Below are 17,767 nucleotides of genomic sequence, written 5' to 3'. Positions count from 1 at the left end.
TCTGATCTGTGTTCTATTGTGAATAAAATATGGGTCTAGATTTGAAAACCATTGCATTCTGTTCTTATTCACTTTTATTTAAATTTTACAGTGTCCCAACTTTTTGGGAATTGGTGTTATATTTTGTTATGCCATATTTCCCTGTGCTGGAATTTCTGGCACACATTTGCTTACCTGCATTCTTTTTCTGAGAATTGACTTTACAGTTGGTTTCCTCCTGAAGCTTTTTCTCAAACTTTCGAACATCTTCCAGTGACATACCTGTAAACATATGTAACATATGATCTTCATGTGTAGATTCCTTGAGTAATCAATCACAGCCTTACATTCGGGATCACTACGCCAGGGGCTTTTGACTTAGATCAAACAGTTAACAGATGGATTAGTGACGAAACAGCAATTCTTGCTATTGGCAAAACAAACCAAGAGAAAACACCAGCATGCTAATTAAATATCACTGGCCACACACTGACTTCATCTGTTAAGCTGGCACAAAAATCACCATATGTGTGGGTCCAAAACAATGCTGTTGGAAAACAAGAAGATATTGATCTTGTTATTTAGACATGTTTGAAAGGTTAATAGGACAACAAAGGGGAACCGGCCACACAACACAAACTACCGTTATAATGAATAGAAACATTGCAAAGTCGCACCATCATGCCCTAAAATCCTCAAGTTTGTACATGTGTTTATTTGCTGCAGTAATGAGGGTGTTAGTTTCCAAAAACTATTTCCCAAGTATTTTCCAATGTTCAGACATAACAATGGGTCTAATCAGAGTCTAATCAGAAGACTTATGTTAATGATGGTGTCCCAACTTTCCCCCAAAGGCAGATGTCAGGGAAAAAGGTTGGAAATGTTGAAAAAACGTGACAGATTATTTTGTTCTTCTGGGAGATAGGTTACTGCCCATCTCAATCTAGGAGTTTGACAGGAGCTTATTCCCATCTCCCAACTGAGAACACATACACACTTGTTAATCATAGCATGCATGAAAGCCCACAGAGTTTTTTGACCGTCAGTATAGTGAATGATATAGTTCTGTCCTATATACCATTTTATGGAACAAAATGTGCACATTCATTTGCGTATGGCTTAACCCAGGAATCATCTACTGTCATGGAATTTTTTTTACAAAATTTGTACCATATAATACTATGCAGCAGCCTATATTTCCAAAAGTAGACCCTTGTAATAGGCCGTAAACCTTTTATTTCCCCCTGAGGTAAAATTATATGTAATTCGATTTAAGAGACTTCTGTTTGCTAATGTGTTATGTACTCTGTATGTACACAGTTGTCTGTGCAGTATGCAGTGGTGCTTCCAAACCCTGTCACAGAAGAAGGTGCCCATGCAGAGTTCAGAACTGATGTTATGGTGAGTGTTATAGCGCTGAGCAGTGCATCATGATGCTGGAGAAGGCACTGTGAAACCTATAAAGGATGGTTGATGGTGCCAACTTGTGTGATGAAACCAAATGAGGCGCAAGAGGAGACTGAGCAAAGTAGATCTCAATAGAGCCATTGTAGAACTCCCTCCGAGTGATGATGTTGGAAGCCAAAGGTTTGTAGTGGAGGTCAAATATGCAGAAGCGATGAGAGGGTCTCGACTAAGACTAGAATGCCACGTTATGAAGGGAGGCCCCACTTACAGCCGGGCACAGAACTAATTATAAGCTTTCTGCAAGTATCCAAGTGGAAGTCAGATACTTACCATACCATTCATCCATCCATGCCACAGCTTGTCTGTGGCCAGCAAGCAAAATGTCTTTGATGTTCTAAAACAGTATAAAAAATAACAATTTTATCCTTGTATATAATTTTATTAATGAGAACATTGGCAGAAGAATGAATACAGTATAAAGTAGTCGCCACATCTGAATAAACATAACACAAAAAAGTCACAATTACTTATATAAAATACAGTATAACCAAGGCAAGAACAAGATCAGAACTTATGAGGGGTAATAATTATGATCAGCAGTACCATGACATTTACCCTGCGTGGCAAAATTTGAATCTATAATGGGGAAGGGGGGGTCTTATGTGATGACCTTTCTCATCTTTGTGCATTTCTATTAAAGGCTACACCCTTAGCACACAGCTCAGATGTAATCTTTCTGGATTTGTTACTTAGAAATTAGTTAAGCTCATTTCCATTATTTATCCAGATAACTATATAATTACAGTATATTTTCCTAAAGTTGCCCATAATTATATTAATGATCTCTAATTCATCTGGGGGTACTTCACAGCAATGAGATACTTACCTTATGAATAAAGCTTTCTACTCTTGACTGAAATCCGTACACTTCAAATTTAGCTGCTACTAATTTATAAGAGCACATAATGGGCTTTGTGGTTTCATGCCAATCCTGCAATAATGGCCCTCGACCAGTCTTTTCTGAACGGAAAGTTCTGAGGTCCTAATGATAAAATAAATAGCATACAATAGAAAGATGACAAAATGCCCTTTGTCTTATAGAACGCATAAATTCATAATATATATATTTATACAGTACAGACCAAAAGTTTGGACACACCTTCTCATTCCAAGAGTTTTCTTTATTTTCAGGACTATGAAAATTGTAGATTCACACTGAAGGCATCAAAGCTATGAATTAACACATGTGGAATTATATACATAACAAAAAAGTGTGAAACAACTGAAAATATGTCATATTCTAGGTTCTTCAAAGTAGCCACCTTTTGCTTTGATTACTGCTTTGCACACTCTTGGCATTCTCTTGATGAGCTTCAAGAGGTAGTCACCTGAAATGGTCTTCCAACAGTCTTGAAGGAGTTCCCAGAGAAGCTTAGCACTTCTTGGCCTTTTTGCCTTCACTCTGCGGTCCAGCTCACCCCAAACCATCTCGATTGGGTTCAGGTCCAGTGACTGTGGAGGCCAGGTCATCTGGCACAGCACCCCATCACTCTCCTTCATGGTCAAATAGCCCTTACACAGCCTGGAGGTGTGTTTGGGGTCATTGTCCTGTTGAAAAATAAATGATGGTCCAACTAAACGCAAACCGGATGGAATAGCATGCCACTGCAAGATGCTGTGGTAGCCATGCTGGTTCAGTATGCCTTCAATTCTGAATAAATCCCCAACAGCGTCACCAGCAACGCACCCCACACCATCACACCTCCTCCTCCATGCTTCACGGTGGGAACCAGGCATGTAGTGTCCATCCGTTCACCTTTTCTGCGTCTCACAAAGACACGGTGGTTGGAACCAAAGATCTCAAATTTGGACTCATCAGACCAAAGCACAGATTTCCACTGGTCTAATGTCCATTCCTTGTGTTCTTTAGCCCAAACAAGTCTCTTCTGCTTGTTGCCTGTCCTTAGCAGTTGTTTTCCTAGCAGAAATTCTACCATGAAGGCCTGAGTCACACAGTCTCCTCTTAACAGTTGTTCTAGAGATGTGTCTGCTGCTAGAACTCTGTGTGGCATTGACCTGGTCTCTAATCTGAGCTGCTGTTAACCTGCGATTTCTGAGGCTGGTGACTCGGATGAACTTATCCTCCGCAGCAGAGGTCACTCTTGGTCTTCCTTTCCTGGGGCGGCCCGCATGTGAGCCAGTTTCTTTGTAGCGCTTGATGGTTTTTGTGACTGCACTTGGGGACACTTTCAAAGTTTTCCCAATTTTTCGGACTGACTGATCTTAAAGTAATGATGGCCACTCGTTTTTCTTTACTCAGCTGCTTTTTTCTTGCCATAATACAAATTCTAACAGTCTATTCAGTAGGACTATCAGCTGTGTCTCCACCTGACTTCTCCACAACGCAACTGATGGTCCAAACCCCATTTATAAGGCAAGAAATCCCATTTATTAAACCTGACAGGGCACACCTATGAAGTGAAAACCATTTCAGCGGACTACCTCTTGAAGCTCATCAAGAGAATGCCAAGAGTGTGCAAAGCAGTAATCAAAGCAAAAGGTGGCTACTTTGAAGAACCTAGAATATGACATATTTTCAGTTGTTTCACACTTTTTTGTTATGTATATAATTCCACATGTGTTAATTCATAGCTTTGATGCCTTCAGTGTGAATCTACAATTTTCATAGTCCTGAAAATAAAGAAAACTCTTTGAATGAGAAGGTGTGTCCAAACTTTTGGTCTGTACTATATATATATATATATGTATATATAACAATAAATAAATTAACTTCATTCTATTAAAGTATTCAACTGCTTGGTCGTGGTAACATTTATATTTTTGGTGGTATGAATTCAGTGGTGAGACCAGAGGTTCACATGGACCAAAATGGGCTCCTCAATGGTTCTGGTTCATTTGATTGCGCCATCTGCATAACAGGACAGTCTGGTATTTGTTGATGTGGTGTTTGTTGATTCTCCTACTGATCTCTTGCAAAACATTGTGTTCTTCATCTGCTTTCTTCTTTGCTATGTAGAAGGAGCCTTGTGCAGGCTCACACTATCCATGGAGAAGAATGGGGCAGCTTGATTTCAGCCAACTTCCTTCATGGGCCCAATAGCAATCATCTAAGCTACTTTTATGGTATATATTGTGGTGCCCAAAGAATTTTTTGCATAATATACCCTTCTATATTAGTCGTATATAGGCATACAAAGGAGAGATTAATTTAGTGATGAGCTCATATGTTCAAAGTGATCCAAACACTTTTCTTTCTATTTAGTGGTATCATGATCAGTGGTGGGGTAAGCTATTTTGTTGCGTCAGGAAACTCAGAATATGCCACAACCACCTCTGTCCCTGATATTCACCTTTGTTGTTTGATTTGAAATCATTTGTTTTTTTACGCTGTAAATTGTGCCCCCAAAATTAAGTCTTGGGTGACCTTCTAAGCCCTCAATATGTTTAAAACCGTGGCAATGGACACAATTGCTCTAAGGAACTTACCTGTCTTCTCATGTTTTACTGGTATGGCACTTCTACAAACTGACAAGTAAAATTTTGTAAATGTAAAATGGCAATAACACCTGAATTTCAGGCCCTAATTTACTAAGACATTTCACACGCCAGTCTTAGTAAATAAGAGGCACTGCCTAACACTTCAATGACAATTTACCCTGTTCTAAGGTATAATCTTTAGTAAATATGCCAGTCTGCCATGACACAGCCCTACAATATTTATATGTTTTGTTGCAGTTACAAAAGCACACAAAAGTGTTATGCATATAGGAATAATATACATACTTGTAAAGTACAGTCAATAACTATCAAGCTCTAATTTTATCCAAGTGTTAATTCTTACCTCTGATTTTTTGTAATAACCTTCTGGAAGTTCGTCCTCAGCTATATCAATAAAACATACATCATCTTCTGGAGTTGGTTTTTCACCAAATACCTTCAAGAATGATAGCTGATTTTATTATGACTGATATTTTCCATCATAAGGTTGCTATTGATCACATATGTAGTCTCTTTAGTCTTTATCTATTATATCAAAGGGATTTTTCTGGTATTTAGTACTGATTGCTTATTCACCCCTGCCGATCATCTGTTTGAAGATAGTGCCACTATGCAACGTATGGTGCTGTGATTGGCACGCTGATTAGTGGTGGTGCTTGGATTTGGACCCCATCACTCATATTGATAACCTACCCTGAGGATAGGCCATCAGTACTGAACTCCTGGAAAACCCTTTAAATCACCCTTGTGTAAGGAAAAATTCTGTATAAATGGTCTCTAACCTGTGGTGAAACTGCAACAGCATATTCAGACTTAGGTTAGTTACAGCTGCAGAGCCCCAGGTTATAGACCAATGGTCTGTAGAGACCCAGAAAAGGAAATAACAGATCAGATTTTAGTTTGATCAATTGTATAAAAAAAGCTTATCTGAAGTATGTTGGCCGAACCTACCAATTTCACCAGGATTGGTTGACCATCTATTATGTATGGGGGCATCCCGACTCTCCCCTAACAGCAGATGCTGCAGATAGGGCAGTTCTATGCCAACGACCCAATCTTTTTGTTCTCGAGAAGCTAAGGCTAGTTTTACACTAGAGCTAAAATCTTCTGGCAGGCTACCGGAGTTCACCACATCCGTCATAGACAAAAACTGCCGCAGCACTGCCAGGCCCCATTGACTGATGGGACCCGGGGGGATCCGGCCTATTTTCAGCAATAATACCAAGATTTGGCTGGACAAATACCATTTTTTGTCTGGCCAAATCCCAGCACTAATGCAAGAAACAGGCCGCATCCCTGCCAGGTCCCATTATAGTCAATAGGCTCCAGCAGGGAAAGGTAGTATCTGGCTACGCCGGATACGATGATCTCCGGCAGGCTGTTCCTCTGCTGGTATGAAACTAGCCTTAGCCTCCTGGAATGATTATACTTGTGATATGTTTGATTACCATGTCATAAGTGAATAAATCCCTTTAACAATGCATGATTTTAACTGTCTCAACATATTTCACTTGCTCGTATATGTTTATATAACATATTGGGGCAAGTATATATATTTATAATTAGAGTTGTCATGGCATACATTGAAGACAGGCTTGATGTTTCAGTCATTGTGAGACATTTTCAAGTACACTGAGATGACAGATATGTACAGAAGCAAATGGATGTTGAAAGAAGTCCCTTGTGACATACGCCTCATACATCAGAAGACATTTTTTTGCATGGGCTGCATGGCTGGAGTGGTTACCTATTTCCCAGACTATAAAATGAAGCTTGCTGTGTTTTATTTCATCAATCCAATTATTTCTATATTTATACTGTACTTTTTGTGCACTTTCTTACATTGTTCTAACTATAAGGCTAATTTTACATCGCTGCTTTTACTTTTACTAAAAGCTTTTCATCTCTATGTGCTGATATAATACTTCCAGGTATATATTTGCCGGCTAAATTTCAACCCCGATTGCAGTCTGCCAGCTATTCTTTTGTCGTCTCACTCTTAGTTCTTTGCATGCCTCTGATTTGTATAGGTATTTGTTTAGTGTCTTTTTACGTTGATGCAAATGACTGAGACGTTTGTACTTTCAGATTTGCAATACAAATGTATTCATTTCCAGGAAAAACAATTAACCACCAAAATGCGTGCATAGTAGAACACAATATTGACAGGCCCAGAGTGGCCGAGATTTGCAAGAAACCAGTTTTGCGGATTAGATTTGGATCCTTGTTCGAGATGTGGTTTATCATTGGTACACACTGAAGTATAATGCCATGTGCATTGAATATTATGTCTGGGTCGGGCTATGAAGCTCTCCATATTCCAAATGTGAGAAAAGTGAAATGGGATCAAATAGATAAAGTAAAGGCTTAAAGGTATGGCCAACACAATGATTTTACTGCAATGTCATGTGCCCATTGACTGCCGTGGGTGGGCATGGCTTGGCCGCATGTAGCCAGCTGCACCATCAGGCTGTACTCTAATGGACATTTACTCATAATCTGTTAAATCTACTGGATATGCCATAAATGTCTGATAGATACTGATCCGACCGATCTCGAAAACAGGGTCTCACTGGCCATTACATCCAGACTAAAGGAGGTGGCTGGGTTTATCATGCTATGCCGTTTCCATAACTACCATATATTTATTTATTTTTAAAGCTCCAAATGTCCTGTATGGGTATAAAATAAAAGCAAGGCATTCTGGCTGCCTGCAGTGGCCACTAGAGGGAGCTTGGTAGCTCAATGCATACTGCGTTATTATTGAGATAGTGTACAGTCTAGGGTGCACCGCCAATGAGGCCAGGAGAGGCGATCGCCTCAGGCAGCACCAGGTAGGGGCAAGAGAGGGGCAGCCAAAGAGCCATGGGCTGAAGGAAAGGGGTTAGGTTAAGAAATTGGCATTGGGGAGGGAGGGGGGCCATTTCAGTTTTTGCCTCAGAAAGGCTAGGCGCACACCTGTGTTCAGTTAGCTCCTATGCTTCCTATAGTGGTAACAAATTAATCAGCACAGAACTTTACTACTTGATTTTGCAAGGATTTTAAAAAAAATGGTATCCAAACCATAATAATACAAGAAGTTATAGTCAGTGTTTCAATGTGTATGCTGGTTTTAAAGCTTTAAATGGACAATCCTTACCTGTGCATTGCAACCATTGTTATTTTCAAACTTGGTCTCTATTCGGATTTGAAATTTTGGCAGGAAAGAGCACTATGGGAACAAAACATAAGACACATGGCTTTGTGTGAGTTTCATACAATTTTATTATACAGCACAGACAAAAAAAAAAAACACAACAAAACATTCCTGAAATGATTGAAAAGGCTGAAAGTACAAAAGGCTGGATACCGCACTGGCCTGAAGCCTTCCCTATAAAGCTGTCTGGATGCACGTGGGTTTCAACTTTGAAATGCCTTTGTGTGCAGGCAATAGGGACATTAACCAGGTGTCTATGAGACACTATTTCAAAGAGACGTTTATTGGGCTTTATTTATTAAAACTGTCCAACAATTGTCTGTTGTCTATAGCAACCAATCAAAACTCAGCTTTCATTTTTCCAGAGGAATTTAAGTAATGAAAGCTGAGCTATGATTGGCTGCTACAGGCAACAAAGACAGTCTCACAATTAGGGAGCTTTGATAAATGATGCCCAATGGAATCATAAAGAATGCTAAAGGACTAAAAGTATGTTAAAGGGATAAAAACCGTTGCCATTGTTTAAGCTAAACAACACACAGACTAAAGCAGATACAGGACAAATGCCCAGATTGGCAGTAAATATGTTTCAGTATATGTTGGCATTGCCTTGCCTAAAGGCGCTATTACATGGACCACCTCAACAAGCAACAGTTTCATCCCCAATAATTATCTGCTCATCGGAGGAGATGAGAGCTGCGTTAACATGCAGAAATCATCTCCTGCCCCTCCTAGCCATGTCCCCAGCTTCCTTGCCGTCTTACATTTAGACCATTTTCTACGCTTGAAACAGGCATGATGAATGAGACAAGCCTGCTGGCCCATACCCTTCCCCACCCACAATTTTAGACCTGGGGTTAGGGGGGGGCGAAGTCGCAGATGGCGGCACAACTAACCTCTGCGTTGTCATCTGCGCCAGAAATACGCCTAATTTAGTCGTATTTCAGAATAGTAAATGACCCCTAAGTAGCTATACTAAATATACTACATTTTCAGCTAAATGCAAGTACAAAAGTATTCAGACCTAGATGTTTGTTTGAAAAACTTAAAATAATTTTTGTGTAGTGACCCCTTCACAGAGGAGCTGTCATGTCCTCACAGAAGTTCCCCAGGCTGCATAACTTTGCAGATGAATCATTACTGACTGATTTCTTTTATTCTAGCTTCTCCCGTACAGCAGCTATTCGTGCCGATAGCAGCGAATTGTTAGTTGAGCAATCCCCAGCGCTCAGTCCGTGAAATGTCACCTTAGTCATTGACAATGAGCTCTGGGGACCATCCACTTGACCTGACAATTCACTAAAACTAATGATATCAATAGCATGGAACAGTAGAAACTAGAAACAAAAGAGAAGTGATTATCGTGCTGCACATCTGTGAAGTTGTGCCCAGGTCCTCTTCAGGAAGAAAAATAATACATTCAAGTCACTTAAATGTTTCATCCAACTGTTGGTCCTTAATAGGTCATGGGAGTAATGCATTAAGATGGGCATTTCTTATGTCTTAATAACACACCTGGCTGGCATATGATGTGCTAGAATGGTTAAGAGGTAATAAGAGCGAAGTTCTCAAAACTTTGATTCAGCTGCTTCGCCAAATTTCACAAATAAATTCGTTTTTCGTGACTAATTACTTTGTCACAAAGTGCATTTCTTTGTGAGTAGCGGGTGCAATGACGGGGAACGGCGATGGTGCCACCCTCGTCATTGAACCCCTCAGATGCCACATTCATCGCTTATCACGGCATTAACAATACTCACCTTATCCATTTGCTTGCGAAGAATCCACCACAGCAATTTTCATTGAAGATCCAGCACAAAATCTTGCGTTGTGCATGATGACGCGCAGTGATGTCATATGTCATCGCGCACGAGATTTCGGGTGGGATCTTCAATCAAGATGGCTGAGGCGTACTCTTTGCGTGAAACTTTAATCAAAGAAAGAAATAAAAGTTATAGAATGTTGGCGAGTGCTGCTACTTCTATACAACTATATATTAAAGCACTACTTTAGCTGAGCACCACCATGCTTACACTACCTTAGTATGCCGACTCCAGTCCAGTCTGAACACCCAGTGCCAACCCTGAACTTTACTTACTGCATTATATATATATGAGAGATGAGCGAAGTTTTGAAAAATTAGTTGTGGCTGCTTCGGCCAACTTCAACAAGAAATCCAATTTGTTACGAATTACTTCATCACAAATCACTCCATTATATGGAGCTGGCACAATGATGGGGAACTGCAATTATGCCGCCCCCCGTCAGTTAAGCTCTCAGATGACGCGGTCAATACTGATCGCGGCATCAGAGAGTCACATTCAGTTGATGACATCACCGTGCGCTCCTGGCATGGTGACCACGCTTGCCGCAGGTCCTTTGGTGGCCTTTCTCCAGTAAAGAGTGGATAGCCTCTCTGTGAGCAAGTGGCTATTTTATTCAGCAACCATTTTAGGAAAAAAATTATTTTTTACCCCCAAACGTGATTTCTTACCCCGAAATTCAGATTAAAGTTCACTTCGGATACTTTGATTTGCTCAACACTAATATATATATATATGTTAGCAGAAGGACCCGGCTTTGCACAGGTATATTTCATTTAAAGTTTCTGTGTGTCATTAAAAGATATCGACAGTATCCCCCATAACAGTGACCTCTACAGCACCCCGCCCCACTGTCTGCCAAGCTGTGTATGTATCTAATCATATCCTGTGTTATACTGTCTGCTGAGCTATGTATCTAAGGCTATCCTGTGTCATACCATCTGCTGAGCTGTGTATCTAATCCTATCCTGTGTGATACTGTCTGCTGAGCTGTGTATGTAATCCTATCTTGTGTGATTCTGTCTGCTGAGCTGTGTATCTAATCCTATCCTGTGTGATACTGTCTGCTGAGCTATGTATCTAAGGCTATCCTGTGTGATACCATCTGCTGAGCTGTGTATCTAATCCTATCATGTGAGATACTGTCTGCTGAGCTGTGTATCTAATCCTATCCTGTGTGATACTGTCTGCAAAGCTGTGTATCTAATGCTATCCTGTGTGATAATATCTGCTGAGCTGTGCATCTAATCCTATCCTGTGTGATGCTGTCTGCTGAGCTGTGTATCTGATCCTGTCATGTGTGGTACTGTCTGCTGAGCTGTGTATCTAATCCCATCATGTGTGATGCCGTCTGCTGTGCTGTAAATCTAATGCTATCCTGTGTGATACTGTCTGCTAAGCTGTGAATCTAATCCTATCCTGTGTGATACTATCTGCTGAGCTGTTATCTAATCCTTGCTGAGCTGTGTATCTAATCCTATCCTGTGTGATACAGTCTGCTGAGCCGTGTATCTAATCTTGATATGTGTGATTCTGTCTGCTGAGCTGTGTATCTAATCCTATCATGTGATACTGTCTGTTGAGCTGTCTATCTAATCCTATCATGTGTGATACTGTCTGCTGTGTATCTAAGTCTATTGTGTGATACTGTCTGCTGAGCTATGCATGTTGTCGTGTAGCCCTAGCCTAAAGCTGACTTACAGCAGTGAAGAAAAATGGCTTGGTTGTTGAAACCTGGAGTAAAACTGGGTGTATGGCCGTTGGGATTTTAAGAGAAAGACTTGCAGGCTTGTATTGGCTAATGCAGGTAATTTTTGGGGAATATCTCAGGAACGGTACGTCCAAGAGAGCTGTATCTAAAACCTTCCCGGACACCTGACATACCCGTGTGCCAAATTTGGTGAAGATCGGATCAGTCGTTTGGTCGCGCATAAAAGAACAGACAGACAGACGTCGGGACAGACAGAAACTCATTTTTATATACAGTACAGACCAAAAGTTTGGACACACCTTCTCATTCAAAGGGTTTTCTTTATTTTCATGACTATGAAAATTGTACATTCACACTGAAGGCATCAAAACTATGAATTAACACATGTGGAATTATATACATAACAAAAAAGTGTGAAACAACTGAAAATATGTCATATTCTAGGTTCTTCAAAGTAGCCACCTTTTGCTTTGATTACTGCTTTGCACACTCTTAGCATTCTCTTGATGAGCTTCAAGAGGTAGTCACCTGAAATGGTTTTCACTTCACAGGTGTGCCCTGTCAGGTTTAATAAGTGGGATTTCTTGCCTTATAAATGGGGTTGGGACCATCAGTTGCGTTGTGGAGAAGTCAGGTGGATACACAGCTGATAGTCCTACTAAATAGACTGTTAGAATTTGTATTATGGCAAGAAAAAAGCAGCTAAGTAAAGAAAAACGAGTGGCCATCATTACTTTAAGAAATGAAGGTCAGTCAGTCCGAAAAATTGGGAAAACTTTGAAAGTATCCCCAAGTGCAGTCACAAAAACCATCAAGCGCTACAAAGAAACTGGCTCACATGCGGACCGCCGCAGGAAAGGAAGACCAAGAGTCACCTCTGCTGCGGAGGATAAGTTCATCCGAGTCACCAGCCTCAGAAATCGCAGGTTAACAGCAGCTCAGATTAGAGACCAGGTCAATGCCACACAGAGTTCTAGCAGCAGACACATCTCTAGAACAACTGTTAAGAGGAGACTGTGTAAATCAGGCCTTCATGGCAGAAGAGACTTGTTTGGGCTAAAGAACACAAGGAATGGACATTAGATCAGTGGAAATCTGTGCTTTGGTCTGATGAGTCCAAATTTGAGATCTTTGGTTCCAACCACCGTGTCTTTGGGCAACGCAGAAAAGGTGAACGGATGGACTCTACATGCCTGGTTCCCACCGTGAAGCATGGAGGAGGAGGTGTGATGGTGTGGGGTGCGTTGCTGGTGACGCTGTTGGGGATTTATTCAGAATTGAAGGCATACTGAACCAGCATGGCTACCACAGCATCTTGCAGTGGCATGCTATTCCATCCGGTTTGCGTTTAGTTGGACCATCATTTATTTTTCAACAGGACAATGACCCCAAACACACCTCCAGGCTGTGTAAGGGCTATTTGACCATGAAGGAGAGTGATGGGGTGTTGCGCCAGATGACCTGGCCTCCACAATCACCGGACCTGAACCCAATCAAGATGGTTTGGGGTGAGCTGGACCGCAGAGTGAAGGCAAAAAGGGCCAACAAGTGCTAAGCATCTCTGGGAACTCCTTCAAGACAGTTGGAAGACCACTTCAGGTGACTACCTCTTGAAGCTCATCAAGAGAATGCCAAGAGTGTGCAAAGCAGTAATCAAAGCAAAAGGTGGCTACTTTGAAGAACCTAGAATATGACATATTTTCAGTTGTTTCACACTTATTTGTTATGTATATAATTCATAGTTTTGATGCCTTCAGTGTGAATCTACAATTTTCATAGTCATGAAAATAAATAAAACTCTTTGAATGAGATGGTGTCTCCAAACTTTTGGTCTGTACTGTATATATAAGAGACTAGCAAAAGGACCTGGCTTCGCACGAGTATATTTCATCTATTTCATTTAATGTTTCTGTGTGTCGTTAAAACATATCGACAGCATCCACTATAACAGTGACGTCTACAGCACCCCGCGCTTTAACAGTGAACTCCACAGTTCCCCACCCCTTAACACTGACCCGCCTACAGTACCCCGCCACTTTAAAATGGGACCTCCACAACAGCCCATGCCCTTAACTTTGACTTTCACAGCAGCCTGCCCCTTTAACAGTGAGTTTCACAGCACCCTACTCTCTTGACAATGACCTCCTCAGGGGCCTGCCCCATTAACAGTGACCTCCACAGTATCCCGCTGCCTTAACAGTGACCTAACAGCAGTTGCCCCTTCAATAGTAGCCCCTTGACGTCTACAGCCCTGCCCCTTTAACAGTGACCTCCACAGCACCCTGCCCCCTTAACAGTAACATCCAAAGTGCCCGCCCCTTTAAAAGTGGCCTCCACAGTGCCCGCCCCTTTAAAAGTGACCTCCACAGTGTCTGTCCCTTTAACAGTAACCTCCACAAATCCGCCCCTGTAACAGTGATCTCAATAGTGCCCGCCCCTTCAACAGTGACCTCCACAGTGCCGGCCCCTTTATCAGTGACCTCCACAGCGCCCCGCCCCTTTAACAGTGACCTCCACAGTGCCCACCCATTTATCAGTGACCTCCACCGTGCCCACCCATTTATCAGTGACCTCCACCGTGCCCACCCATTTATCAGTGACCTCCACCGTGCCCACCCATTTATCAGTGACCTCCACCGTGCCCACCCATTTATCAGTGACCTCCACCGTGCCCACCCATTTATCAGTGACCTCCACCGTGCCCACCCATTTATCAGTGACCTCCACCGTGCCCACCCATTTATCAGTGACCTCCACTGTGCCCACCCATTTATCAGTGACCTCCACTGTGCCCACCCATTTATCAGTGACCTCCACCGTGCCCACCCATTTATCAGTGACCTCCACAGTGCCAGCGACTTTAACAATGACCTCCACAGTGCCTGTCCCTTTAATAGTGATCTCTACAGTGCCCACCCATTTAACAGTGACCTCCACAGTGCATGCCAATTTAACAGTGACCTCCACAGTTCTAGCCCATTTAACAGTGATCTCCACAGTTCTAGCCCATTTAACAGTGATCTCCACAGTTCTAGCCCCTTTAACATATATATAAAAATTCGTTTGTCTTTCTGGACGTACGTCTGTTCTGTATGCACGACCAAACGACTGGACCGATCTTCACCAAATTTGGCATAAAGGTACATTAGGTGTCTCAGCTCTCTAGGACATACAGTTCCTGAGATATTCTCTTAAAATCCCAACTGCCATACACCCAGTTTTACTCCAGGTTTCCATAACAACCCAGCCATTTTTCTGCACTGCTGTAGGTCAGCTTTAGGCTAGGGCTTTAGGATGACTATAAGTCGCACGACACATAGGGCACAACTACACTGGATTGGATGGATTTTTTGCCATGTCGTGTCGCAGTCGCTGCATGCCGCATGTCACTCCATAGCCTATCATTATAAAACTTGTTGAGACAATGTCGCGCGACACATGTCTTGTAGCCCTAGCATTAAAGAGGCGGGCACCGTGGAGGTCACTGTTAAAGGGGCAGGCACCGTGGAGGTCACTGTTAAAGGGGCAGGCACCGTGGAGGTCACTGTTAAAGGGGCAGGCACCGTGGAGGTCACTGTTAAAGGGGCAGGCACCGTGGAGGTCACTGTTAAAGGGGCAGGCACCGTGGAGGTCACTGTTAAAGGGGCAGGCACCGTGGAGGTCACTGTTAAAGGGGCAGGCACCGTGGAGGTCACTGTTAAAGGGGCAGGCACCGTGGAGGTCACTGTTAAAGGGGCAGGCACCGTGGAGGTCACTGTTAAAGGGGCAGGCACCGTGGAGGTCACTGTTAAAGGGGCAGGCACCGTGGAGGTCACTGTTAAAGGGGCAGGCACCGTGGAGGTCACTGTTAAAGGGGCAGGCACCGTGGAGGTCACTGTTAAAGGGGCAGGCACCGTGGAGGTCACTGTTAAAGGGGCAGGCACCGTGGAGGTCACTGTTAAAGGGGCAGGCACCGTGGAGGTCACTGTTAAAGGGGCAGGCACCGTGGAGGTCACTGTTAAAGGGGCAGGCACCGTGGAGGTCACTGTTAAAGGGGCAGGCACCGTGGAGGTCACTGTTAAAGGGGCAGGCACCGTGGAGGTCACTGTTAAAGGGGCAGGCACCGTGGAGGTCACTGTTAAAGGGGCAGGCACCGTGGAGGTCACTGTTAAAGGGGCAGGCACCGTGGAGGTCACTGTTAAAGGGGCAGGCACCGTGGAGGTCACTGTTAAAGGGGCAGGCACCGTGGAGGTCACTGTTAAAGGGGCAGGCACCGTGGAGGTCACTGTTAAAGGGGCAGGCACCGTGGAGGTCACTGTTAAAGGGGCAGGCACCGTGGAGGTCACTGTTAAAGGGGCAGGCACCGTGGAGGTCACTGTTAAAGGGGCAGGCACCGTGGAGGTCACTGTTAAAGGGGCAGGCACCGTGGAGGTCACTGTTAAAGGGGCAGGCACCGTGGAGGTCACTGTTAAAGGGGCAGGCACCGTGGAGGTCACTGTTAAAGGGGCAGGCACCGTGGAGGTCACTGTTAAAGGGGCAGGCACCGTGGAGGTCACTGTTAAAGGGGCAGGCACCGTGGAGGTCACTGTTAAAGGGGCAGGCACTGTGGAGGTCACTGTTAAAGGGGCAATTGCTGTGGAGGTCATTGTTAAAGCAGCAGGGTACTGTGAAATCGCTGTTAAGGCAGTGGGTTACTGTGGAGGTTACTGTTAAGGGGGCGGGCCCCTGATGAGGTCACTGTCAAGGGAGTAGGGTGCTGTGAAACTCACTGTTAAAAATAGGTGGGCTGCTGTGAAGGTCAAAGTTAAGGGGATGGGCTGCTGTGGAGGTCCCATTTTAAAGTAGCCGGGCACTGTGGGGGGTCAGTGTTAAGGGGTGGGGAACTGTGGAGTTCACTGTTAAAGGGGCGAGATGCTGTAAGGGTCACTGTTATGGGGGATACTGTCTATATCTTTTAACAACACACAAACATTAAATGAAATAGATGAAATATACCCGTGCAAAGCGGGGTCCTTCTGCTAGTGTATATATATATATAATATATATATATATATATATATAAAACGTTTTTCCCCTGGCTGCTATTCTTAGGCTTATGATGTGAACACTTACTTATGTTATAATACAGCATGCTTTTGACCCTTAAAGGTTCTATTACAGGCAGGTGCAGTGGCTGGGGAGGGCCACACCCGCCTGGCAGTTCTCTTCACTGCCGGGCAGTTAGTTTTCATAGTGAAGCAAGGAGCCATCCGCTCCCTGCTTCACAGTTCTGCTGGTCTCCAGCACTTCAGGCCACATATCATACTGCTGTCTGTGTGGGCGAAAGAAGGTAAGTATTCTGCTTTTTTGTTTTTCTTTCATGTAGCTTTAGTCTGGACAAGGCATTGGGGGCCAAAGGGTGGGCACAAGGAGGGCATAACTAGGGTAAGGGGCACAAAAGTGGGTATTACTACAGTGAGGCGGTACAAACTGGGCATACGTATTGAGAGGGGGACAAAGGTTGGCATACCTACTGTGAGGGTCACAAAAGTGGGCATAATTTCTTTGAGGGGGCACAAAATGGGCATATCTACTGTGAGGGGCACAAATATGAGGACAACTACTGTGATAGGTACAAAGGTGGGCATATCTATAGTGAGGGGCCACAAGGGGGACATAAATACTGTGAAGGGGCACAAAGGTGGGCATAGCTAATGTGAAGGGGCACAAAGCTGGGCTTAACTACTGTGAAGGGGCATAAAAGTGGGCAAAACTACAGTGAGGGGGCACAAAGGTGAGCAAAACTACAGTGAGGGGTCACAAGGAGGACTTAACTACCATGAGGGGGCACAAAGGTGGGCAGAACTAATGTGAGGGGGCACAAGGAATACATAACTATTGCGAAGGGGCCACAAGGTGGGCATAATTACTGTGAGGGGCCACAATGTGGGCACTAATACTGTGTTGTAGCGCTGGGAAATGCCCAAGATTACCCTGTTATACATTGGAGTGGCTCGGTCTTACAGGCCAGCACAGCGCCCCATCCTAGGTATTTACCCGGTACAGTCACCATCCCTTCCTTATGCAATTCATTTTTTTTTTTCTATAACCACAGGGACCTTGTTCTGGATCCAGTGGACATCACGCTGACATGCCAGAAAAACCTGGATGAGG

At 43.4% G+C, this 17,767-nt stretch overlaps 1 protein-coding gene across 3 annotated transcripts in view; it reads right to left on the bottom strand.

The window, feature by feature from the left end:
- LOC122928574 (cytoplasmic phosphatidylinositol transfer protein 1-like) overlaps positions 1-17,767 on the bottom strand; it is a 141,103-nt gene that overhangs the window by 17,385 nt on the left and 105,951 nt on the right. For all 3 annotated transcript variants that reach the window (XM_044281548.1, XM_044281550.1, XM_044281549.1), the window contains exons 5-9: positions 8,045-8,116; positions 5,249-5,341; positions 2,273-2,428; positions 1,717-1,780; positions 175-261 (exon numbers count right to left, since the gene is read on the bottom strand). In XM_044281548.1, coding sequence (XP_044137483.1) covers positions 175-261; positions 1,717-1,780; positions 2,273-2,428; positions 5,249-5,341; positions 8,045-8,116 — 472 coding nt within the window. The remainder of the gene's footprint in view (positions 1-174; positions 262-1,716; positions 1,781-2,272; positions 2,429-5,248; positions 5,342-8,044; positions 8,117-17,767) is intronic.

The sequence above is a fragment of the Bufo gargarizans genome, chromosome 2 (genome assembly GCF_014858855.1).
Source record: "Bufo gargarizans isolate SCDJY-AF-19 chromosome 2, ASM1485885v1, whole genome shotgun sequence".
NCBI lineage: Eukaryota > Metazoa > Chordata > Amphibia > Anura > Bufonidae > Bufo > Bufo gargarizans.
The sequence above is the reverse complement of the archived record's forward strand: the minus strand, read 5'-3'. Positions and strand labels throughout refer to the sequence as shown.